The 27,416-nt window shown below is 42.6% G+C and overlaps 1 protein-coding gene across 1 annotated transcript in view; it reads left to right on the top strand.

Moving 5' to 3' along the window:
• Positions 1-27,416, top strand: part of RET (ret proto-oncogene) — a 255,342-nt gene that overhangs the window by 136,143 nt on the left and 91,783 nt on the right. The window contains exon 6 of the mRNA XM_033943472.1: positions 7,628-7,833. Within this exon, the coding sequence (XP_033799363.1) occupies positions 7,628-7,833 (206 nt within the window). The remainder of the gene's footprint in view (positions 1-7,627; positions 7,834-27,416) is intronic.

Raw genomic sequence — 27,416 nt, 5'->3', positions numbered from 1 at the left:
AGCAAGGAGAACTTGGCGCCGGCCTGTTCCCGATGGCGGCGGTGGCACTCAAGTGGCTAAAGAGCCGCAGTTTGCCGGCCTAGGGACAACACTGGAGGGTGGCCAGCTGTGCACCCTCTTGGGACGTAAACCCGGGGTGGGGCAGACCGCCCCCCCCCATCCTGGTATGCCACTATCTGTACCTCACTCCCTCCCTATGACCAAAAATTCTCCTTTCTTCTATTCCCCGTGTACACCACCATCTCTTTCCCTCCCTTCCTCTCTCCAAAGTCCATGCCTTCTGTGTCCAAACACTCATTCCCTTCCCCACCTCAGCATCTCTTTCCCTCCCTTTCTCTCTCCCAAGTCCATTTCTTCTGTGTCCAAAAACGCATTCCCTCCCCCACCTCAGCATCTCTTTCCCTCCCTTCCTCTCTCCCAAGTCCATGCCTTCTGTGTCCAAAAACCCATTACCTCCCCCACCTCAGCATCTCTTTCCCTCCCTTCCTCTCTCCCAAGTCCATGCCTTCTGTGTCCAAAAACCCATTCCCTCCCCCACCTCAGCATCTCTTTCCCTCCCTTCCTCTCTCCCAAGTCCATTTCTTCTGTGTCCAAAAACCCATTCCCTCCCCCACCTCAGCATCTCTTTCCCTCCCTTCCTCTCTCCCAAGTCATTTCTTCTGTGTCCAAAAACGCATTCCCTCCCCCACCTCAGCATCTCTTTCCCTCCCTTCCTCTCTCCCAAGTTCATGCCTTGTGTCCAAAACGCACTCCCTCCCCCCTTTTGTGTTTCGTGTTTGCCTCCCAGCCCATCTTTGCAACTTTCTCAGCAAAACGAAGCTCAAGCCGCGAGGCTTGTCTTCTGCTTCCTGCCTGCCCTGCCGCGCACAAATAGCCGAACGGAAGTATTCTCCGACGTCAGCGCTGACGTCGGAGGGCAGGCTTTGCTTAAGCCCTCCCTCCGACGTCAGCGCTGACATCGGGGAACGCTTGCGATCGGCTATATGTTAGCTGCAGGGCAGGCAGGAACAGAAGACGAGCCTCGCGGCTGAAGATGTATTGAACTCCGCGGGTCCCCCGTCCAGCTCTCTCCTGTCCACGTGAGGCGGACCGCCCCTCTCCCTAGACTGGTGGTACTGCCCTGATGGCGGCCCTGACCGTACGGCACACCAGGCAGCATCTCGCGGCACACTAGTGTGCCGCGGAACAGCGGTTGAAAAACACTGGTCTACTGGGCATGATGGACCATTGGGCTGACCCAGTAAGACTATTCTTATGTTTTTAATTATGTAGCTTTTGAAGCATATCTATGTGTAAGTAACAGCATTACAAATGTATATCAAGCAATGTGTAAATAGCAATTTCAGAAAGCTACTGATTACACATGACATAATTTCAAGGGGACATGGTTTGGATTGGGCTTTGGCAGGAATAAAATCTACATGTGTGTTCCCCATTTTACAAATGGAATACTCATGTGTGGGGAAACATATCTAAATCAGGTTCTACACCAGTTCAAAGATACTTGTGAAATACAAATCTATAAACATACCCCTGGGGCCCAACCAGAAGTAGACTCTGCTAGTTCAGTGTTCTTGAGCAAAGTGATTTTCCTCTGCTTCCACTATATTTGGTGCCAGCTCCATTATGGAATCATTGACCTATGTTCTCACTGCACTACAGCTAAGGTTAGCCCATAGTGGCAGTACTACAAGGCTATAGCTAGAGGTCATCAATGCCATTTTGGAGTCTGCAACAAATGCATTGGGAGAGGAGGGAGACCGCTCTTATCTTTGGACACTGAAGCAGCAGGGATCTGCTCTGGAAAGGTCCCAAGGGAGGGCTGGGGTTCAAGAGGTTCCAGGGGCTGAGGAAGAATTAAAGTGTTAGGCTCATGTTGAAGCGTTTCACCTGAAGAAGAGAAATAGGGGCCCTGTCGGGTAATCGCTAAGGAGATAAAATACTTTATCAACCGACTCTATCAACTGACTATTCCAGCATACATTGTAGTCGGTTCAGTGCACCTCCATATTTCTTCACTGGGGAGTGTGTGTAGAGGAGACTGCCATCATGAAGCTTCTATTGTGGAGCCTTGACTACAGAGCCCACTTAAGATAAGTGCCATTTTTGAAATACATTATTAGAGTTTATTTATACTGTGACAAGCTCCATATGATTTTATAGCTTTAATAGTTTTGGTGGAGTTTTTTGTCCGAGGATGTGCCTGCCTCCTCAAACTAATATTTGATGGAGGTTTTTCCTGAAGATTAGCATTTTTCTGCTCATCCGGTGGACACTGAGATATTTTTCTCCACATTTGCTATTTGTTGCAGAGTCCCTCTCACTAACTCTTTTTGAATGTACTAGTAGGTTTTGTTGTTTTTTTGTAATAATTACTAGTAGTCACAGTAGTCTGTGTCTTGCCACATCTGAGTAAATGGAACCAACATTACAGCCTTCGTACTATGGCTTTGTTCAGGGTATGCTGTGAGTTCTGCAGTTTGTCTTTATATATAGTGGGTTCTCCAATCGGATAACTGAAGTTTGAGGTGGAAGGAAGGACATTTTGGCAGAAAATTGAGGCGGGAAAGTACTAATTTTAAAAAAAAGCTTGTGTCATTTTGCCACACAAAAATTTTACTTTTGGATCTATGATCCATTCCTGGCTAGATCAATACAAAGAAAACAGGCCACAGTTCAGACCTGCTATCTTGCAAAGGACCAGGCCAGAGCATTCAAAAGTACTCCTACCCCAATCTACTTTAAAGAACCTTCCACCCACTGTACCTCTGTCACACCTACTAGGGATCTCCCTGTTAGGTAGAAGGGAGGGGACAGGAGCAATCCTCAGACACTCCCACCCTGGAGGATCTTAACATCTAAATTGTAGCTTTGGTCTTCCTTATTGGGAAGCCTGACCTCCTAGCAGTAGTGCAGGTGGGGAGGGGTTTTAATGCAAAGGGATCTGGGGGAGTATTTTAAAAGGGAGATCATAGATAATGGAGTCATTTTTTTTAGAGCACTGGCTCTTTTAGCAGCCCAGTCCTCTCAGGAAGGATAGATAAAGACACTTCATCTTACTATAAATATGTTTGTTTATTAAAATTTAATATCCCGCTAAAGCTTACAACAGTTCTCAGCGGTTTACATTAAAATAAAATTTCAAAGAAAAAAGTAAAAAGAAATGAATTCCATCAAATAGAGAACAGACCTAAAATATACAATCATACTTAACACAAACAATATAATGCAAGAAGAAAAAAAAACTTAAGATTTCACACATTCTTTGCACCTTTTAATTGTTTTAATGGGCTACTGTAAAAAAAAATTATGCATTAGTGGTAAATAATGTTCATTATTGTTGTTAACAAGCATTACATAGCAAATAACATGATTTATTTTATTAATGCATCTTAGTAACTCTGGCTCTATGTAATGATAGTCCCATGAGATTCTAATTTAGTTATTTTTACTGGATTCTACATAGATTGTAATACTTTTTATTAGACCAACATGAAACTCGTATATACAAATGTACATTTCAGATCTTCCATTCACTGGGTATCAGGAGGAAGAGAAGATGGTTGTCAGTGTTGTAGTGGTCCCAGTTAGTCCAGGTGCTGTGCAAAAGGTGTGCCATAGTGGCGAGGTCACTCCATTCCTTATGACAGCAAAGGTGCCTTGAGTCATGCTGGCATTGCCTGTGGGTACCTATAGACTGTGTATAACTTTCATAGGCCAACAGCAACAAAAAATTTTCTTGGTGCCTTGGGTTTTTTGACCTGTTCCTGGGGTTATTTGGGGTTCTGATTCAGAAAATTGCATTGGATAGACCACATCAGCTCTAGTTTCTTAGATATGGTTGAATTTATGGTTCTGTTCCAATCAGTCACTCCACCAGGATGAAAGAAGAGTACAAAGCCATCTCTCTAGTCTTGGAAAAGATAAATTACCAAGACCATCAATGCAGACTTGGCTACACAAAGTATCCTTACTTTTTATGCCTTTGGGATAGTAGAGCCAAACATGAGCATTGGCCAAAAAAAAGATTGGCCTTTGAGGGAATATATGGTGGTTGGAGGACAAAATGTAATCAATGAACCAAGATAGAATCACACTGCCACCACTACATATAAAGCTGAGCCTGATTAAACAATTTGTAAAGGCTTTGAATAAAGACGCTTTGTGCATTGAATATATAATGCATATGTTACCTGGACTTACCATGGAAAAACTGAAGGCAGGAATTTTCAATGGTCCACAGATCAGACAACTTATAAATGACCCACATTTCCTAGCATCAGTGAATGAAATTGAATCATGTGCCTGGTCTCCATTTCTTCTTGTTGTGAAAAACTTTCTTGGCAACAAGAAGGCAGACAACTACACACAATTAGTAGAGGATATGCTCTTTCATTTCAACAGGCTTGGCTGTAACATGAGTGTTAAAGTCCATTATCTGCACAGTCACTTAGATCGCTTTCCAGAGAACCTTGGTGACTTAAGCGAAGAGCAAGGTGAAAGATTTCACCAAGACATAAAAACAATGGAAGCCAGATATCAAGGAAGATGGGATGCACACATGATGGCAGACTATTGTTGGAATCTTATGTGGGATTGTCCTGGCAGATCTCACTCTTGGAAGTCTTACAAAAGGAGCTTCTTGTGTGTCGAATGACTGGAAAGTTTGTATCATAAACTTGTGCTTTTGGTATGAAATAAGTAGATTTTCATGTTGTATACTTTTCTTTTAATTTTTAATATGTTTCCTTCATGCTTAAAAGATTAATTTAAACACTACATTAAAATATCCTGATTTTTTTTAATGGGCGAGCAGAGTGAAGAGCGGTATATGGCACATGTTTTGAATCTCAAAAACTAGAGCTGATAGGAGAAAACTGGTGCCATTTTTGGAATCAGCTGGTCAAATATACCCAGAAACAGGTCTAATATTTGAGGCACCAAAATGAGTGTTGGCCAGTGTTATCCATGGGAATCTTAAAGACACATGGTATGCAAAAATCAAAATATCCGCCAAGGTGAAGTTTATGGGCAGAGAAAAAATAGTGTAGTAGTATAGAACATTGGCTTTAGAACACAGAAAGATGGAATATGCAGGCAAATAAAGGAAAAGTTCAAACTACTGTAAAGAGAAAAGACATAGTGGTAAACCATTGAATAAATCCTTTATTCACTGACTCAGGGGTGAACAAAGGTTTCCTTTCTTGTAACTTTTGACTTGGTATTAACTACAAGGATCAGCCCATCTTGCCTTGGATCATGAGTCATACCAAGTCAGTGGCAACCTAATTCAGATTTGCATTGCTTTAGTTTGGAGGCTCAAGTTCCCTTTGATATAAGGCGTACCTAAAAAAGGGACAAACAGAAGGCAGAATTTTCAGACACACACAAATGATAAGTCAATGTTTCGAATAACAAGTAGGCCTGATATTCAGTGGGAGATGACCAAGAAAGAGAGACTCCTACCTGACTATTTCTTGCTGATTAGTGTTCCTCACATTTTCAGCAGCACATAGATAAATAGCACTGCTGAAAATTCAGGGAGACCATTGTTGCACTATCCATTTAGAACCAGGGCATTGTGGGGGTAGAGTCACTCACGTTACCCCTCTCCTCAAAACACTTCACTGGTTCCCTATCCACCTTCACCACTAACCTACAAATGTGTTCATTATGCAGCCCCAAAATATCTCTCCTCGCTCCTTATACTCTTTCCCAAGAACTCCATTCCTCAGATAAGTTGCTTTTATCTGTACCCTTTTCCTCTACTGCCAATTCCAGATTCATTCCTTTTACCTTGCTGCCCTGTATGCCTGGAATAAATTACCTGAGTCCAACTCCCTCTTCTATGAAACCGTGCTAGCGGTTTTTAGCACAGAGAGCCGCGTTGAATGGCCCGCGCTGCTCCCGATGCTCATTGAGTTCCTATGAGCATCGGGAGCAGCGCGGGCCATACAGCGTGGCTCTCTGCGCTAAAAACCGCTAGCACGGTTTCGTAGAAGAGGGGGCAAGTGTCATGCCCCTTCCGTTACCTTGTTCAAAAGTAAGCTGAAAACCCACCTTTTTGAGATAGCCTTCAACTCATAACCCTACTCCCCACTGCCCTCTGCTCACCACCCTAGCCTGTAGTTTAACCATCCCTGCTAACTGTATCCCCTACCCTGGCATCCTGTTTGCCTGTCTTGATTGATTAGATTATGAGCTCATTTGAGTAGGGATTTTCTTCATGACTCTGTACAACCTGTGTACGTCTAGTAGTGCTCTAGAAATAATTAATAGTAGTAGTAGTAATAGTAGTAGTCAGGGCAATACCTGGGTAGCTCTGGGCAGGTCACCAACTGCAGACATTCAGGCCCTGATTCTATAAATGACATCTAACTTGCAGGTGCCATTAAGCGCAATTGTCAATCATCTGCTAGGTGCCATTTATAGACTCATGCCTAGTGGTGCCTAAGCTGTCTTGGGCACCAGTAGGTGTTGAAAACTTAGGCATACTCCATTTATGCCAGGGTTTTCTTGGCTTAAATAAGCATGCCTAAGTTAGGCACCTACCAGCGCCTAAGTCAAACCATACCCAAAATCCACCCCTAACTATGCCTTCTCTCTGATAGACACCTTGGAGTATACACCTACCTCGAAATGGTAGGCATTATTATTGTTTTTAATTGTTTTCTAATTACTTTTTAATGATGCTTTTAAATGAATGGTGCCAATTAAGCCTAATAGAATAATTAAGTTAGGTGGCTAGATTGGCAAGGTACACCCATATAGACAATTAACTTCAGGTGCTGTTTATCGAATCTGGAACAAAGTGCCAGTGCCCGGTTAAGTGCTAGCACTGAATATCTGGGCCCAGTTCAGTTGGTGATGGCCATCACCAACAATTAAAAAGAAGGCAAACTGCTGATGGCTGAATATTACCCCCAGTAGCTGTACTTTTTTTCCTCTGAAGGTTAAGTAGATAATAGAGTTTTGGACCCTGAGACATTTTTCATATCCAGTTCATTTGGTTTCTCTTAAGGGGAGAATGTTCCATAACTAATCATTACTGTGCCATTTCTGTTAAAGAATATCCCTCGAACCATGAAAAATGAGAATGCAATCTTTATCCATTGGGCAATCATGTGCATTCCCTGTAACTTGTACCATAATTTTTAAATGGTATTTTCAATATTTGCCTCTTATTTATTAAAGTGAGGTCAGATTGTGACCAAATTTAATTCAGAGTAATTATGAAGCCTCCATATTACATGTTAGAAAAGGAGGTGTTCCCAATATTTTTCCATTCAGTTAATGTAAGGAATGCCTACTGAGGTGGCATTAACTGTGCCATGTTATTTGCCACATTAACATGTAACTTCCCATGCAGTAACTATAAGGTATAATCCCTACCCATTCTCTACCTGTTCTCTGCCTTGCTTTGCATTAGCTGTTATTGCACAAATTAACATATGTTAATTGTTACAGCACCGTATTAATTGTTAATGCCATGCCCACATTAACTGTTAGTGCATATTAATTTCTGCATTAATAGCTAATATAATTTAAATAAATCCCACAGAAAAACAATAAGTTACTTTTGAAATGTAAGCTTGCTGGCTAAACATACAAGTCTTGTGTTTTGCAGAACTGGTTTTGAATAAAAGTGTGGCAATCACTGAGAACCGCACATTGCAACTGGATGTTTTGGTGAATGACACAGAGTACCATGGTCCTGAGTCTGAGGCACTGGTGAGGCTCCATTTTAATGTCAGGATCCTTCCAGTCGTTGTCCAGTTTCCTAACACCTCCTATACGTTCTCAGTGAACAGAAGCGCAGGAAATTATGCACAGGTAAGGACGGTTTGGATGCTGGAACCAATTTATTAGAACTAGAGCAAACCGAGACAAATATATTCAGACACGGCAGATGGCAGCAAAGATTTCTGAAATGCCCAACATGCAAAAATATATTTTGAATCTATATCTTTGAAGTAGGTGTCAAATTGTTGTTCTAGACAAGCTAACATACCACCTTGAATGTTAGTTCACACCAATAAATAGAATGCTTTATCAGTGTATTCAGCTGTTAAAGAGTAGGAAAATTCATACAGAAATCATAAAACTTAAAATGTTTGAATGATTAACTTGGAATTTATGGGCACATAAAAAGTAGCATCATGACTGAGTTATACTGAAGCATACCACACTGCTAGCAGGTGATCTGAAAACTTGTGGCAAAACATTTTTAAATGTGGCTCTGGTAAAGAGATCAGTTTTGACCTCTTGAAATGATGCATGACAAATCATTGGGTCAATAAGCTGCTGTGATGAGTATATTTTTTAATAGGCTGGTGAGGTGTTTGCAATAATAGATATATTCATCATCGCTATCCAGATAGGTGGCAGCTCTGAATATGCATTGAGAGCCCTCACTGCTGGTAGCTAAACCTATAGCAGCGATAGTCAGCTACTCACCAGATAGCTGAGAGGTTTCATAAAAACAGAGAAACATACAGTAGAAATATAAACATAGAAACATAGAAGATGATGGCAGATAAGGGCCATCAGGTCAGCCCACTCTACTGACCCACCCCCAAGTCTACTATCCTAGGGATCCCACTTCTTGTGACAGGTTCCCTTGGCAGATAGAAGCCAAATGGTCTATACAATCTGCCCATCCACTGCATCCACTATCTCCTCATCTCCCTAAGAGATCCCACATGTTTTACCCACACTATCTTAAATTCAGATACAGTCTTCGTCTCTACCACCTCTACCAAGAGACTATTCCACGCATCTACTACCCTTTTTTAGATTACTCCTGATTCTGTCACCTCTTAACGTCATCCTATGTTCTTTTCTCTCTTTCCAGAGCTCTCCTTCCTTTGAAAAAGACTCACCTCCTGTACATTAATGCCACAGAGATATTTAAATGTCTCTATCATATCCCCTCTTTCCTAGCTTTCTTCCAGAGTTTCATTTATGACAGTTTTATTTTTGGCTTAAGTTAAACCACTTATCTAAAAGGACAGCGGCTGAAAATGATCTCTATCCATGCAGTGTAGTTAGGCAAAACTCCCTCACTCTATCTAGATAGCATTTAGAGCAGTGGTCTCAAACTCAAACCCTTTGCAGGGCCACATTTTGGATTTGTAAGTACTTGGAGGGCCTCAGAAAAAATAGTTAATATCTTATTAAAGAAATGACAATTTTGCATGAGGTAAAACTCTTTATAGTTTATAAATCTTTCCTTTTGGCTAAGTCTTAATAATAATATTGTCATTTATAGCTAAAGAGACATTTGATCAAGAAACTGTTTTATTTTACTTTTCTGATTATGATAAACATACCGAGGGCCTCAAAATAGTACCTGGCCGCATGTGGGCCCCGGGCCGCAAGTTTGAGACCACTGATTTAGAGGGAATTTTTAGTGGCACCATCAATATAGTGCTGGTAAAAGTTCATGGAGATAGGATTTATACATTTAGCTATGGATGCTAAACATTGGGGTCGACATTCAAAAGTGACTTAACCAACCCTAAATGGCTCCTGATTGGTTAAATTGCCTGCTCAAAATTAACCACCAATTTTCAGTGGCACTTAAACATTTAGTGCTGCTGAAAATAACTGGCTAATGCCGAAATGGAACCTAGCTATTGTGGAAATGTTCTGGGGCAGAGTCAGCATTTGGCCATTTAAGTACCTATATTCAGCATTTCACCAGCCAGGTTAATTGCATAAATAAGATAACAAAAATGTTGGTCCTATCTTTGGCCCCCTTTTGCAAAACCGTGCAGCAAATGTTCTTTCAAGTTATATTTTGATTTGATGAATCGCTTATTCAAATTTACTAAGCGAGTTACAATAAAAGAAAGATAAACATACATTTAGACATACTATTTAAAATTTAAAAATGATGGGTTAGACCGACAGACTTACAAACACCCATTCGGTTCCTATGGGCATCGAAGCATTTACCATGCCGGCCCGTGCTGATAGGCTTTGTAAAAAATGGGGGGGGGGGGGTATGTGTTTACTGTTATTGGCACTTAATTTGAGGCATCTTTTAGATGTGCCTTGAAAGATTGGCTTGTATATTTCCAGACTAATTAATAATAGCTACAACAACTAATCAGAATGAGAAACCATTGTGGAATAAGCAGTAATGTGGTTCATAGACAACCCCGCGAAAGACAAAGGCACGCGCCGACAACTGAGCGCAAGACGGAGGCGCGCACTGAAGAAAATTACAGTTTTTAGGGGCTCCGACGGGGGGTTTTGTTGGGGATCCCCCCCCCGTTTACTTAATAGAGATCGCGCCGGTGTTGGGGGGGGTTTGGGGGGTTGTAACCCTCCACATTTTACTGTAAACTTAACTTTTTCCCTAAAAACAGGGAAAAAGTGAAGTGTTCAGTAAAATGTGGGGGGTTACAACCCCCCAAACCGCGCACAACGCCCCCACAACGTGGCGCGATCTCTATTAAGTAAAGTGGGGGGTTCCCCCACACACACACACCCCCCCCGTCGGAGCCCTAAAAACAGTAATTTTCTGCGGTGCGCGCCTCCGCGTTGTGCTCAGTTGTCTACACGCGCCTTTGTCCCGGCGCGCTTTTGACCTAATACCCAGTAATGTACAAATGAATGTACATTTAATGACATTGGTACATATCCTGGCTCAGGTGAAACGCTGAAGTGTTTTTAGCATAGGAAAATTCTTTATTTCTTGTATTTCTAAACCACTTTTAGCCTAAGTGGTTTACATTCAGGAACTCAAGCATTTTCCCTATCTGTCCCGGTGGGCTCACAATTTATGTAATGTACCTGGGGCAATGGGAGATTGAGTGACTTGCCCAGGGTCACAAGGAGTAGCATGGATTTGAATCCACAACCTCAAGGTGCGGAGGCTATAGCTCAAACCACTGCATCACACATTCCCCCATTCTTTGGTGCATAAACTTGAATTTGCTATTGCATGTTTGAATGAAAACCATTTTAGAATTTGCTCATATGTCATTTTGATAAGCACTGGACCGCACTGTACTTGATTCATCTAAATTAGGACATTTTCATCAGAACGCTATTTGGTATATTTGGCAATATACGATGGTTATACTGTCTGCTGAATGACTGCAGCTCAAGAGGTCTTGCGAACCTTGAGAGAACCCCCTCCCCCTTATGTGAGTTTTTAATTTTGTCCTCACTGAATAACACATCATTGCACTATTAATTTCCTTTTGCATATCTCAAATCATTGTCACCAACATTTTAACTTAGAGAAATCATGCTGAGCATCAGGAACAGCTCAAGCGACTGTGGCACACTGTGACAACTTTTGTATTGGTGCTCCCCCAGCTCTGCAATTTGGTATCAACCCCCCACCTACTCCCCCCCACACACACACACACATACACACCTGTGATCTGGTATCTTCTCCTTTCTCAACTCTCCCCCTCCTGCTGTACCATGTGAGGCAGTGGCTCAGGACACTGGTGATAAAGTGTGCCAAAATCTTAGTCCAGCATCTAACTCTTGGAAGTTTGAACGTAGAACAGACTGGAATTTTGGCACCCTTTATCATTGGCACCCTGGGCCAAAGCCTCACCTGGTCCAAAAGTTGAACCAACCCTGCTGAGCATGCTTCTAGGTGATGGCTGCTTGAACAAAGAGCAAAAAGAAAAAAAAAATTCCTGTTCTCGCATCACTCTCCACCCTACTCTGTTCCTAATCATTTACATGCCCCAAACTTCACAAAAAAGCTATTGAGGAAAATGTGTTGGGCCCAGTATTCGAAAAGAATATATTTTATTTATTTATTTTTTAATTCAGTCTGGTTTTATACATAATTATAATGTAGAATGTTTATTTTATATTATGCTATGCTTACGGTTGGCCACAACTTTGTTATATGTAAACTGCCCAGAGTTAAAAGTCAGGACAGTATACAAAATGTTCTGTTACTGTTGTTGTCTTAAACTTAAAATTTATGCGTAGACCAGGAGATGGGTTTAGGGGCGGGCCATGAGCCTAGTACAGAGCAGCAAAATTGTGTGGTTCTGCATATATCCAGTATGTGTAAGTTAGGCCATAAAAACTACAGATATAGCTATATATGAGTGGTAACATGATCACCAATTGAGGGAGGGGGTTATCAATATGGGCTGTCATTAAGATAAAACCCAAAAAAACTCTGTGGATTGACGATGTTCCTAAATGGACTTTATTTGAAAGTGTCAAAGTTCCAAAGGTACACTGAAATCATCCACATAAAATAATTCCATCCACATAAAAATAAATCATCCACATAAAAGCCTTAAAGGACCTAGTTCGCTAGGGATACAGGACCCAACACGGTCCGCGTTTCGACAAAAAGTCTTCTTCAGGGGTCCCTGGGGGTCCTATAAAGGTAAGTACATGGGAAACAATTGTGTGGTAGCCGGAAGTGAGACACTGCTTGCATTTGCAATCATTAAGATGTCATTTTACTGTAACCTGTGCTATTTTATCACAGGCTCCTTTTTATGCAATAAGACCCTGTTACTAATAACTGGGGTTAACAGTAAAATAACACATCTAGCCCACATTGATGACTTTTCCCTAGAAGCCTATTCAGTGGTACTCTTTCAATGGTTAGTACCACAGAATATATACGAAGTTAACACACTGCTATCAGTGCTTAATTTTATCTGTTAGACTCATTCAACATTTGGCCCATTGTACCTGATTCTAAAAAAACAACAATATCCTAAGCAAGATAGACCTATAGAAACATAGAACACTGAAGGCAGATAAAGATCATATGGCCTGTCTACGTAGTTTGCCTATCCATGTCATCTACTAACGCTTAAGGTGATACCAAATAAAAGATAGGGAAGGCTCACCTGTGATTTGCATACTTTGTCTTGCCTTTCCGTAGCAGCAACAAGGGCATAAAAAAAATCAGATACTTCACCATCAATACATTTTTCTGGTCAATATTTAGTCTGTACCAAAAGACACAGTAAGTAAAGTATCAAAAACCAAAAGGTCACTAGTGAGTGTTGAAAATGAAAACAGTCTTTATTTTACAATGATATTAAATAAGGAGGACTCAACACGGCCATGCTTCTGCTGAAAAGCCTGTGTCAGGAGTTTAAAACCAACCCATATTATAAATCCTAAATGAGCTTAGCTCTCAACAAAGGAAACCATATAGCAAATCCAATCAAAGGTAGTGCTTTTCAGAACAAACAGCGGCAGTGACTAGAGAGTGACATGGTGATTGTTACCACAGTAATTCCACAGTTACCACAGCAATTACCATGATAACATGGAGGACCTAGACCACCTTGCCTGGTATTACTGTTGTAGCGGTAGTCCATTCCACGATAGTGCCTTGGGAATGGAAACCGCTTCCGTGGAAACACTGTGGCAATGATGACACATGGGAGCCATCTACCAATCGATCTTTTAACAACCCCTAGTGGTCTAATGGTCTCTTCAGGGGAAGGAATGAACCCAACTCTTTCCTGGCCCTGCCACCATGAAAGCTGCCGCTGCTGCCACTCCAAAGAATTTCAAGATGGCTGCTGTTTGCAGAGCCTTAGCTACTTGAAAGGTAGGTGCCAAAAATATAGGCCAGGGTTTTAAAGGCCTACATTTCCGGCACCTACCTTTCATGAGAATCACACCTACGGAGGTGCCCTATGATGCCTAATGCCACTTCCGGCATTAACCACTCCTACAGTGGTGTTAAGTGTCCAGAACAAACCCCTCCACTCCCAGGAGGAAACACATCTACAATTACCCCTTGGTCAGAGCCTCCAATAGAAACTGCCAGATGCAGATCCTACTCCCATTTCTTACCAAAGTACTGGAATTAACTACCTCTACATATCAAATCCCTCAAAGGAATTTGAGCTTTAGAAAAGCAATAAAAATCTACCTCTTCACCTAATTCTCTTAGCCTAGTATCAATATGGTATACTACCTAGACTCCAACACTCTCCATACATCATCATCATTGTTAAACTATCAACCACCACTATCTTCCTCCTTCAGCCATACAATCTGTAACACCCAAACTAATGTATTCCTCACATCTGAATGCATGCTTTCAGCAGTAGCTGTTATGTTAAGTTCCATGTGAGGTCTTTTTTCTCCACTTAGGTGCTTTGTTTCAATTGTCTTATTCTCAATAGAAGAGGACAGAGTTATTGTGTATTTTTTGATAAATCTTTGTCCCCTACGTCATTCTGTAGTAGTGATATGCTGATCTTCACTGTTTGTTTTGAAAAGCACTCCCTTGTTTAGGATTTATTAAAAAGTTTGGTTTGTCTCCTGATGCAGGCTTTTCCACTTTAACCCAGCCATATTGAGTCTTCCTTATTTAATATCTTTGTAAATAAAGACTGTTTTCACTTTCAGCACTCACTGGTGACCTTGGTTTTTGATACCCCACTTCTTGTATTTTTTGGTGCATACTGCGGTGGGGATTTCTCTTCTTTTTTGTCTGTCAATATGCCATGAACTGATTTAGACTGGGATATTCAGTGCTGGGTCATATCCAGATAACAGCACTGAATATTCAGGTCTTTATCAGCCACCAGAAGTTATCCACATACTATTAATATTTGATGACGGGACCCAGCCTTTTGTTGTCCTAAATTAATGGAGTAGCTATCTGGATATCACCTCTGAATATCAACTGTACTCGGATACTTTCCAGCTCCACTAAGACTCTGGGCCTGATTCTATAAATGATGCCTATAGTTAGGTGCCTAGATCATAAGAATAGCCTTACTGGGTCAGACCAATGGTCCATCAAGCCCAGTAGCCCGTTCTCACGGTGGCCAATCCAGGTCACTAGTACCTGGCCAAAACCCAAGTGTAGCAATATTTCATGCTACCAATACAGGGCAAGCAGTGGTTTCCCCCATGTCTTTCTCAATAACAGACTATAGACTTTTCCTCCAAGAACTTGTCCAATCCTTTCTTAAAACCAGCTACGCTATCCACTGTTACCACATCCTCTGGCAATGCGTTCCAGAGCTTAACTATTCTCTGAGTGAAAAAAAGTTTCCTCCTAGTGGTTTTAAAAATATTTCTGTGTAACTTCATTGAGTGACCCTAGTCTTTGTAATTTTTGACGGAGCAAAAAATCGATCCACTTGTACATGTTCTATTCCACTCAGGATTTTGTAGACTTCAATCATATCTCCCCTCAGCTGTCTCTGTGCTAGGCTAAAGAGCCCTAACCGTTTTAGTCTTTCCTCATACGAGCAGACTATCTAGGCATCTAACTTAATTTTTTAATTGGTTCAATTGGCGCTGTTAATTGAATAGTGCCATTAAAAACTAACTTGGTAGGCATAATGTAGACGTCTACACCTAGGCTCCTTCTTGTACATAACTGAAAGGCGTGGTTAGGGGCAGAATTGAAATGAGTTAGATGTCAGTATTTTAGAAAAAAGTATTTATTTTTCTCCTATATGTGCAAGATTTTATACCAGGTAGAGAGGGGAAATCTTTAAGAAGTGGGAGGCAAAAGGGTTGAGGTGCTTTGGCCAACTTTTTGAGGAAGGGGAGGTCAAAGCATTTGCAGACTTGCAGGATCAATATCAATTGAAAGTGAGAGACCTTTTCCCCTATTTACAGGTGAAAAATGATATCTTACATGTAAGGGGATGAGAAAAGAAGTTTTAAAGAAATTTGAATTTGAAAAGGGGTTGGGGAACCCATTTGCTAAAGGATGTATATCTTGACTATATAAAATTTTACACGATGATAAGAATATGAAAACAGCGTATATGAAAGCGTGGGAAAAAGATTTTGGAAAGGTCAATTGATGAGTGGGGGACGATCGTATCACACCTTTTCCATATAGCCAGAGCTGCTACTCTGGTGGAAAATACTATAAAACTTTTAGTAAAATGGTATATTATTCCGGTTCTAATTAGTAAATGCACTAAGGAGAAAAATGATTTTTGTTGGAAAGGCTATGGGGAAAGAGGTACATTTTATCATATGTGGTGGGATTGTCAAAAGGTCCAGAAATATTGGGAACAAGTATTTCATTATACAAGTAAGTTAATCCAGATCCCTCTAGATATGAGTGCGGAAAGGGCACTGTTGGGAATTGGAATAGAGGGTTTATCATCTGCCCAACTTAAAATTATGGATGTGGCATTTATAGCTGCTCTATTAATATTGGCTCAGCAATGGCGTACCACAAATATACCTACTATAAGAGATAAGAGAGATCATTTAGGAGTGGTGTGTGAAAAATATAGATTATCGGCCTTATTAACAAATCAATGGGCAAAGTTTAAAGATATATGGGAGAAATATATTGAATTGGAAAAAGAAGAGTCTTGAAGGATCTAAATTGTATAGTATCCTATCCTTATGAAAAGAGAGTCCAGGCCTCCTGAGGGGGTGAGGAGGGAGGAGGAGGGGGGAGGGGGGTTGTTTTTATTGATTGTATGATAAGATGTGTTATTTATTTATTATTAAGGCTATGAAATATGTCAAATATAAAATGTAATTTATGTCTTGTATTGAGATTATTATCTACACTTTTTTTCTCTGTAAAATTATTAAAATAAATAATTTTTTTAAAAAAGGAAGGAGGAGAACCACTCTAGTGCAGCATCTTTCACTTAGGAAGGAAGAGAACCACCCTAGTACAGCATCACGGATTCCAATGTGCTTCAGCCTGGACAAGCGAAGATAATGATCTGTGGTGTCAAATGCAGCGCTTAGGTCCAAAAGAATCAGTAACATGTCGTCCCCTTTATCATGAAATTTCCAGGAGTCATCTGTGATGTCTAATATGACTGTTTCTGTGCTGTGATATTTCCTAAAACCTGATTGGTAGGTAGAGAGGGAGTCATTTTTTTTCTATGAAATCCCTTAGTTGTACAATTACTGCCTTTTCTAGGATTTTGGACATGAACAGATTTGAGACACGTCTGAAGTTATTTGGTTTGTCCGAATCTAAGGTAGGTTTCTTTAGAACTGGTCTGACTACCGCAGATTTTCAACTCTGTGGATTCACACCTGATAGTAAGGACTCATTTATTAAGGACAGGATGGATTCTATGAAGACTTCATTGTCAGACAGACATGTGTAAGAGGGGCATGGATCTAGGATATATGTTGTGGGATTTAGAGAATCTACTATAGTTTTTAAGTCGTCATAGGTTACTGGTTTGATATAATCAAGAGTTTCTGGGCTATGTGCATTGTCACATATGGCAAATATAGAGTGGAATTGTCCTAATCAGAATGATTTCCACAAAAATAAAAATGTCCTTTATAACTCATCTGATGGTTCAAATGACTTTATTCATCCAATAACTCAATGTACATGTAACTCAATGTACATGTTTCGGCCAAACAGGCCAGCTTCAGGAGTCTACAAATATAAATCAGATCAGAAATCCAAACATATGCAAATTAAAGAACACAAAAACATTTGCATATGTTTGGATTTCTGATCTGATGCATTATCATGTTTTTAACCTATTTATGTGTGTGTATATATATATATATATATATATATATAGACTCCTGAAGCAGGCCTGTTTGGCCAAAACATGTACATGTCGAATCATTGAGTTATTGGATGAATAAAGTAATTTGAACCATCAGATGAGTTAAAGGACATTTTTTATTTTTGTGGACATCATTCTGATTAGGACAATTCCACTCTATATTTTGCATATTTGAGTTTTTGGTTTTGTTTCCCCTGTTTTATTCCTTGTCACATATGGCGTCATTGTTATTTTGTAGGGTCTTGGCTTCCAAGTCTAGGGCTTTACGTATGTTACGTATTTTTTTAATGGAAGAAAGTGGAGAGGGTCTGTCTGTCCAAGTTTGTTTGTGGGGATTGATTATTCCCTTGTGAGGCTGAGAACAGGTTTTTGATGAGTGTGAAGATGGCCTTTGATCTGTTTGGGATCTTTGATAGTAGTTTGGAGAAATGGGCCTTTTTAGTCTCATGTGTCGCTGATTTGTAGTCTGCGAGGAGCTTCTTCCATGTGGATTTGTCCTCTATGCTTTGCATTCTGCACCATGTTTTTTTCTGCTTTCCTGACTTTCCTTTTCGTTTCTCTCAAGGCTTCTGTAAACCATGGAGATGAAAATGATCATGGGTTTAGATTCATTTTCTTTACTTTTGCAAGACTTTCGTAGAGTGATTTAATACCAGTGTACAAGGCTGCAGCTTTTTCCTCTAGGGAGTTGTTCGTGGGGTCAATGTCTGTCATTAGTTTAAAGATATTGAAGGAAAAGTTTTCTAGGTAGACAGACTTTGGACTGTGGTTTTTCCCAGACTGTGGCTAGTTTGGCCTTGATGTGTAGGTCAAAAGAGATTATGTGGTGGTCGGTCCAGGGAACTAGATTGCTAGTGGATGTGGCTGATTTGGAGTCAATATGGGGTCCGTCTAAGATAGATTAGGTCTAGCGTCTTTCCAGAAGAGTGCATGGGAGAGTTGACTAGTTGTTGAAATCCTAGATCTGATAATGACTTTATGAAGTCTCTTGGGGTGCCCGTAGTATTTGGGTAGTCTGCAAAGTTGAAGTCTCCTAGGATGATGGTCTGTTTGTGGGTTATGGCTAGTTTGCTGATCATAGCTAGTAGCTCGTCCAGAGTAGACATAAGGGAGGTGGGGGCTTGGTAGATCAGTATGAATACAACCTTTTTATTGTGACCTGTTGAGAAGATGAGGCATTCCAGGTCTTGTAGAGTCATGGAGTTTATGAGGCGTGGGTTCAATTTGGATTTGGTGATTGCAGCAACTCCTTCTCCCCTTTTGTTGAGGCAGGAACATGCCAGTGCTTGATAGCCATGTGGTCAAATAACACACAGAGTGGCCTCGTCGATATCTTTTAGCCATGTTTCTGTTATCAGAAGGCTATCCAATTTGTTGTCAGTGATGGTGTCTGTTATAAGAACATAAGAACATAAGAAGTTGCCTCCGCTGGGGCAGACCAGAGGTCCATCTTGCCCAGCGGTCCGCTCCCGCAGCGGCCCATCAGGCCCACTGCCTGAGCGGTGGTCTCTGACTAATTTTATAATTTACCTCTAATCCTATCCCTATAACCTTACCTCTACTCTTATCTGTACCCATCTATCCCTTTGTCCTCCAGGTACCTGTCCAGACCTTCTTTGAAGCCCTGTAGCGTGCTTCTGCTTATCACATCCTCTGGTAGCGCGTTCCATGTATCCACCACCCTCTGGGTGAAAAAGAATTTCCTGGCGTTTGTTCTAAACCTCTCCCCTTTCAATTTCTCTGAGTGTCCCCTTGTGCTTGTGGTTCTCCATAGTTTGAAAAATCTGTCCCTATCCACTTTTTCTATGCCCTTCATGATCTTGAAGGTTTCTATCATGTCTCCTCTAAGTCGTTGCTTTTCCAGCGAGAAAAGCCCCAGCTTTTTCAGTCTGTCAGTATATGAGAGGTCCCCCATACCCTTTATTAGCTTAGTTGCTCTTCTCTGGACTCTCTCAAGTACCGCCATGTCCTTCTTGAGGTATTTTTGGTGGACTGATCTGGAATGAGTATGGACTGCACACTGCAGATAGTACATGATACTTATCACGTGCTAACACTTGCAAACAGTATGAACATGTGATAATGAATGTTTCAGTGCAGTAACATGTTTCAGCGCAGAGGACATGGTCCCACCCCATGCACATACATTTACCTAACTTTCATGAGAGGTTCCCTTAGTTAGGTTGTTATTTATTAAGATGTTTTTTTGTTCTGCTAATCCAAACAAACTTGGTTCGGGATAGATTACAGTTCAAACATGCTAAACAATCAAACAGACTATCATAAATCCAAGCAACTATTGCCAGAACTAAAGTCTAGATTGAATAAAGAAATCCTCACCTTTTTATAAAAAGACATGTAATTAGGGGTTTATCAACTGCAAATTTAGATTTTTGTTAAAGCTAATTTTGGGGCTGGCACCCGCCAGGCTGTGGTTCAGTCAATTACAGTGTCTTAGTGGGTGGCGTAGACAATCCTGGCCTGCTCTTCGATATGGAGGGAGCCCCACAGGATGGTCAGCTTAAACAAGAGTTCAAGTGTATTCAGGAAAATAATTCACTGTAGGAACTCACAAAAAAAATATGCTTCCAAGGTAAAATAGCTTCTGCCTTTATTTTAAACCCAAAAAATAAACATTCAGGCAACCACCTAACCTCTCATAGTCCATGTTTCATGTTTGGCTATAACTTCCAACAAACAAGGAAACATTTGCCAGGTAAGAAAAAACAAAACCCAAACATCTCAGGATATTTCCATATCACCATAATATCCTGGTCTCCTAGTATTTGTACAATTCCAGTGGGATGGGCCGGTTGCCAAGGCTTATCAAGGCACCCAGGCTGTAACAGCCTCAGTCCTGCTTTTTTTCACCGGGCCCTTTCTCTTTTCCTCTGTTATAATGACAAAAGCAAACAAGCCAGAATTCCAAACTCCAGCGCATACAAGTTCATAAATTCTGCTTTGCATGTTACAGGCAGGTTCTAGCTTTAGAGAGCTGACTGGGGGGAAGAATTGCTGAATTCACCTTTACAAAACTTTGCTTTTCAAAAGCAACCCATGAAAATCCTAGCCCAGATTTTCAGCAAATCCCCCAAAGCAATTCCAAACCTAAAAATGTGCGACTTGTGCTAGCAGCCCTCGCACCAAAAGAAAAAACATGGAAACAAACAATTCCAAAAGTTCAAGGACAAAATGAGGGTTTCTCGGCACTATCTCACAACTGTGCCCTTCTGGTGCATAAGCTCTCAAGCTTCTCCTGCAATTTACAGACAAACACACACAAAAAAAACACACTTGCAAAGATCTGCCTTTAAGTAGCCTTTTTGTCAGCAATAAAAAACAAACACATTGTCACTGGCAAGGCATGGCTAGGTGTACCTCCATTGGCTCAGGTACTTCCATCTCTGGTGCAGCAACTTCCACAGCTTCCTCCCTGTAGTCAGGTTCTTCTACATTTGGCTGCTCTGCTTCTTACCACTCCATAGCTTCTTCCTTCTGCTCCTGCTCGGCTTAGAGAGCCTTCCAAAGAAGCTCCTCTTAGGCTGCCCCCTCCTGTATGTTTGAGCTGGCTTTAAGTTTGTTTTTTTACCCCACCAAAACCTGCCTGGGAAAGGAGCAAGCTTTGGTGCTCTCTGGCTTCCTCTCTGGTTATTTGCAGCACTTTCTTTTCCTTTAGTGACAGGGAAGTATTTTGACTTCTGCTCAGGATAAGTAACTCTGACTTCCAGGGCAGGATTAATTCTTCTAGGGCCCCTAGGCACACAAGCCCCCCTAGCCCTGCCCCACCCATGCCTTGAACCCTGGCCTGCCCCCATTCATTTGCCTGTTTTCTTATTTACTTCTTTATTTCCACTGGGATTTTATTTTAAAATTCAAAACAAACAACAAAGATTACCATACCAGTGCAAGTGTAGTCTTAGTTCTATGCAAGCCCCAAACATCTCTGAACAAATCCCTCCTTCCTTCCCTTCCCACCTACTTGCCCAGGACTTTAATTCTAAACCCTTTCCATACGTACAGTGGTACCTCGGTTTACGAGTGCACTGGTTTGCGAGTGTTTTGCAAGACGAGCAAAACATTTGCAAAATCGGTGCCTCAGAAACCGAGCATGGCTTGATTTACAAGCGCCCCCCCGCCCCCGCAATCCGGCACCCTCCCCCCGCGATACGGCACCCCCCTCCCCCCCCGACGTGATCCGGCACCTTGTCTGCCTTGGGTATTTGTGGCCTTACAGAACTTACTGCATGTAACAAAGATTTTTTTTTTTTTTTAAATTTTGAAATTTCAAATAATGTTTACAAAGAAACATAACAGGATATGGAAACATAACAAATCATTTTACATAATTATTATCATTTACAAAATCAGAAATTCCATCTAGCCCTCATTTAAAGAAGAGGTGCACTATTTAATAACAGAAATCTATTTCAAAGGAAAATTTAAGGAAGAAAACATCTTCCTTCTATACAAGCATCTTTTTCAAATCAGGCTCCTCAATTTGAAAATAGCTATCTCAGCCAACCAAATATTTAATCCCCCATTATTTTTGATCAAGAAATTGTATCAACTGAGCCGGATCCCAAAAAATATAATCTGTATTTTGAAAAGTCACCAAACAGAACTTCAGAAAAAATGTGGCACCCAGTTCCACAACTCGAGGTTTCAAGGCTAAAAAGCCCTTCCTTCTAAGTTGGGTCGATCTTGCCACATCAGGGAACATATGAACCTTAGCTCCACAAAATAAAGCACAAAATAAAGCACAAAATCAAGCACAGGATATGCCGGTGCCGGTGCCCAGATGAGGGTAAGAAGCGGCAGGGGGTTGCCCAATCGTGTCGGGGGGGTGCCGGATCGTGGCGGGGAGGTGCCCAATCGCGTCGGGGGGCTGCCGGATCATGGCGGGAGGGTGCCCAATCGCGTCGGGGGGTGCCGGATCGAAAGGGGGGGTGCCGGATCGCAGGGGGGACCTTCGGGGGGAGCAATGCTGGTTCTCGGGGGGGGGGGACGTATCAAAGCGAGTTTCCATTATTTCCTATGGGGAAACTCGCTTTGATAAATGAGCATTTTGGATTACGAGCATGCTCCTGGAATGGATTATGCTCGTAATCCAAGGTACCACTGTATATAAAAGTGTTCAAATGCTTTGTAAAGAAGTAATACTATCCAAAACATAAGTCTATATTAATAACCAAGTTTGCAACTCCTTTCAAATGCGTCACTCTATGTCATCCAACTGTAACCCATAAGTATGTATAAACAACCAAATCTGTAACTCCTCTAGTATGATCCACTCCATGTATGTTAATTTGCAACAAAACAACAAACTAAGCAGTTAAAACCCCGAGAGATCTTGAGCTGCTTTACCACAGGAAAGGGAGGTGCACTGGAGCCGACATGAGGTAGAAACAGGAAAAAGAAAAGGGCAAAAACTTTGCACCAATCGAAACCATACACACCTGTGATGTAGATTGCAAAACTCCTAGCCTATCAAGGGAGAGCTGAGCTGCAAAGTTTGCGATCCCCACTCAGGGAAAACTTGGCACCAGCAAGCACAAGCAGGATGGCTCCGATGCAGAGTAAACATTGGTATTGTGATTGCTGCACTAAAGAGTGAGCAAAAAGAAGAACAGAGAGCTCAGGGTCCAAACACAACATCCCCGTCCACCACCCCATCTGCAGCCAGCATTCTCCAGACAGGAGGAGCGCCTACCTGCGGCTCCTTTCCTCCCTGGATCCCATGCCACAATCCCCGGGCAGAAGCTCGCTTACCTGCAGTTCGCCTCGATCTCCGGGCTGTAACCAGCCAAAGGCACCACTGCGGGATTCACTTTATAATCTAGTCCTCCCCAGAGCAGCCCGTGGAACTGCACCCTGTGCCACTTCCAGCTGCCTCCTCCTCCTCCTCCTTCCCCGCACGGCAGCCACCGCCCCTTCTCGCTGCTGCTGTTCAATGGCGTTACTATTTATTATTTTTAATTAGTAGCACAGGGCGAGAGAGTGGAGACGCCGATGTCACAAGTGTGCCATTTTTTTCCCCAAGGGAAAAAGCAAAACCCCAGCACAGTGATATACCTAGCATATGTGACACCCAGAGACCATCATTTTTTGACACCACCCCCCCCCATCTGTATGAAAAACATGATTTTTAGTAACAATCCACACATCGCACAAGAGTGTACCTAGGAAAAGGCAGTACAACATCAATACACCCATTGTAAAACTAAATTAGTACAGATCAATCCTGCAGTCAATCGTAACAGAAAACCATGTCTTCCGAACACACAGAACACAGAAAAGACCTTCACCTAGTATAGAATATGTAATCCCAAACTAACCCCTCCCCCTTTTACAAAACTGTACTGCGTTTTTTAGCCACGGTGTTAACAGCTCATACGCTCATAAACTTCTGAGCGTTGGAGCTGTTACCACCATGGCTGGTGCTAAAAAAACACTCAACAGTTTTGTAAAAGGGGTGATAAAATAGAAATACGTAGACAAAGGTTAAACTGAACCATAGGCAGAAGAACGCTTTTTTGTTAGGGGGGCCCGCAAGTTCCCCCACAGACCCCACCCAATCTCAACCCCAGACCCCGTCCCCATAATAGTACTAACTGTAATACCATTTTTTCCATTCATTTTTCATATATACACACACAATATAATCTTACTAGTCTTTAAGCCCGTTACATTAATGGGCGCTAGAGCAGATGTCTGTCTGAGTTTTTTCTTTGTCTCTCTCTCCTTGGACGCTGTCTGTCTGTCTGTCATTCATTCTGGTCTGTGTCTCTCCCTGGCCCCCCTGCATACCTGTATTTCTCTGTTGCACCATACCTGTCTGTCTCTCCATGGCCCCCTTCTGTCTCCCTCCCCCTCTCAGAGCAAAGCATGATTGTTTCTGCCCCCCAGCACATCCCTTTCCCTCTCCCCCTGTTGTGCCATGCCTGCATGCTCCTTGGCCCCCTTCTGTTCCCCCTTGATGATTGCTGTCTTCCCCCCTCCCACCAAAGCAGCCCCCTTTTCCCTCTCCCCTTGGTCTCCTGTTGTGCAATGCCTGCCTGCCTGCCCCATGGCCCCCTTCCGTTTCCACCCCCTCCCATTCTTACCCTCCCTCCATTCCTCGAAATGGAGCTGGGGCTGCATCGTTCACCTCTCAGCCCAGATCTCCTCTTTCATGGCGGTGGGTGGGGCTGCAGGAAGACCGAGTGTGGCTGAAGCGGCAACCCCGACTCCTTCAGCACCATGTCGGGAAGGTGGAGTGCGGCCTGTGAGGTTCTCTACAGTGGCTGGTGAACCTCAGCAGGCCGCTTTGAAGAGTAGCGGCAGCGGGAGGGAGGAGTCCCTGGAAAACGCACCTCCAGCTAGCGCAGGCGCCGTGAGGAGTGACACAGAAGTACAACCTCACGCTACCAGGACTCACGATCGTTCAACAGCGCATGCGCGCTCTAGGGTTTTATTATTATAGATTAACAATACCTAATGGTTAACCACAAAATTAAATTACATAAAGCACACTATACGTATGCTTCTCAACATTCATTCCTACCAGAACACAGATAACCTTTAAGTAAATACGGGACCACAAACTAAAAGTACTAATATATATAAACGAAGCCCTAAGTTTCAAGATGCTGCATGCAGTGCAACCCCAGAGAAATAGAAAAAAAAATGCATATCTTCCTTAACAGTGCAAAATATAGACAGCAGATGTAATTTCTCAAAACTGACACAATTCAATCACTAAATTTGAAAATAAAATCATTTCCCCTACCTTTGCTGTCTGGTGATATTGGTTTTCAAACCATCTTTCCCAACTTCTGGCTGCACTTCCTTCTGTCTGTGCTCTTAACTGTGTATCCAGCCCCACCTTATCCATTTTCTGGTTTTCTCTCCTTCACTTTCTGCCATACATCCATCTTTGATCCAAACAGACCGTGGATTTTAAATTACAGACCACTTGAGGGGGCAATACTTTCAAAATAGAACAAAACATAAAAGACCCCCCTCTCATCAATACAGGGCAAGTTTCTCAAATAATATCATCATATAACATTTAAAGGCTTTTAAATATTTAAATGTGCTCATAAGCTCTTCAGCAAGGCGCCACAGCAGCGGTACAGTGTCGCTGGAAAGGTGCTTGAATTTTAATCATAACACATTGCATGGAGCAAGGATTCTCGCTTCTACTGGAGTGGCAAATGTTATGGCTCTACAAAAGCTGTTTAACAGTAGACCACTTATCTGAAAAGGTCAGTTCACGGCTCCAACACAGTCTGTGTTTCGCTATGCTACTTCAGGAAGTCGGAAGGATAAGCTTTTTATATTGATTTTATTTGCAATGTGCAGTGCCTGAGTCCTTTGGTCTACACACTTGACTGCGTCTTTTTCTCAACATCAAGTGTGTAGACCAAAAATATTGGTCTTAGAAGCCCTTCTGTCAAATTTGAGGAAAAGAGAGTGCACTCAGGTGTTAACATAATCAATAAATGTCATTTTACTGCACAACAATTATATGATTCACATCTTTGCCTTTTAATGTTGAGTTTGGGATTCTTGATTAGGTTGGAACTTAAGCTTTTGAAGGTTTTTGAGAATCTTTGGACTGGCCGCAGGCAGCTCTGGTAGGGGCATGAAAGAGATGAGTCTACACCCAGCCCTCTTCCCTCACTACCCCCCTGTCAGACTCTGAACCCAGCCCCCTTCCCTCCCACTGTAAGGCACTGTACCCATCCCCTTTCCCTCCCCCCTGTCAGACTCTGCACCCAGCCCCCTTCCCTCCCCCCTCTGTCAGGCTCAGCATCCAGCCCCCTTCCCTCACTACCCCCCTGTCAGGCTCTGCACCCTTCACTCCCCCATCAGACTTTGCACCCAACCCCCTTTCCTGCCCCCTCTGTCAGGCTCTGCACTCAGCCCCCTTCCCTGCTCTACACCCAGCCCCCTTCCTTCACCACCACCCCCGGTCAGGCACTGCACCCAGCCCCCTTCCCTCCCCCTCTGTCAGGCTCTGCCCTCAGACCCCTTCTCTGCTCTACACCCAGCCCCCTTCCTTCACTACTACCCTGTCAGGCTCTGCACTCATCCCCCTTCCCTCCCCCCTTGTCAGGCATTGCACTGCACTGCACTGAACCCTACCCTCTCCCTTCTCCCTCCTTGTCAGGCTTTGCACCCAGCCCCCTTACTTCCCCATCTAGCTCTGCACCCAGTCCCCTTCCCTCCCCCTGTCATACTCTGCACCCAACTCCCTCTCTTCCCTGCCCTCCTACTTCGCTGCTAACCTGGTGGGTGGTGGCAGTTGCGAGATGCATTTTATTCTGCCGCTTAGTGGAAATGAGTACAAGCGCGCTTTGTTGCTCATGCTCGCCACTGAGCGGCTTTTTGACTGGCTCCCACAAATTCTCATGATTCGCGAGAACTTGCGGGAGTCAGTCAAAAAGCCACTCAGCGCCAAGCAGGAATGCCAAAGTGCATCCGTGCTCATTACCGCTGAGCGGCAGAAGAAAAAGCATCCCATAGCTGCCACCTCCTACCAGGTTAGCAGCAGGCAGAAGCGTGGAAAGCTTGCTCCTGCCTGCTGCACCTCAGGACCACTAGGGCTAAATCCACGTTCCGACGCATATGAACTGAACCACCAAGAAGCTGGACTCTACATACAATGCAACACCACAGAAACAGTGACGCATGACTCCTAAAGCAAAAAAAATAAATAAATAGAAATTTTTTTCTACCTTTGTCTTCTCTGGTTTCTGCTTTCCTCATCTTCTTGTCACTCTCTTCCTTTCATCCACTGTCTGCCCCTTCTATATGGCATCTTCTATGCCACTTCCATAAACTGTATGCCTCCCGCTTCTATCTCTCCCTTCACCCCCATTGGTCTGGCATCCATCTTCTTCCCTTCCCTCCTCC

This window comes from Geotrypetes seraphini, chromosome 4 (genome assembly GCF_902459505.1).
Source record: "Geotrypetes seraphini chromosome 4, aGeoSer1.1, whole genome shotgun sequence".
NCBI classification, from domain to species: Eukaryota; Metazoa; Chordata; class Amphibia; order Gymnophiona; family Dermophiidae; genus Geotrypetes; species Geotrypetes seraphini.
The sequence above is the reverse complement of the archived record's forward strand: the minus strand, read 5'-3'. Positions and strand labels throughout refer to the sequence as shown.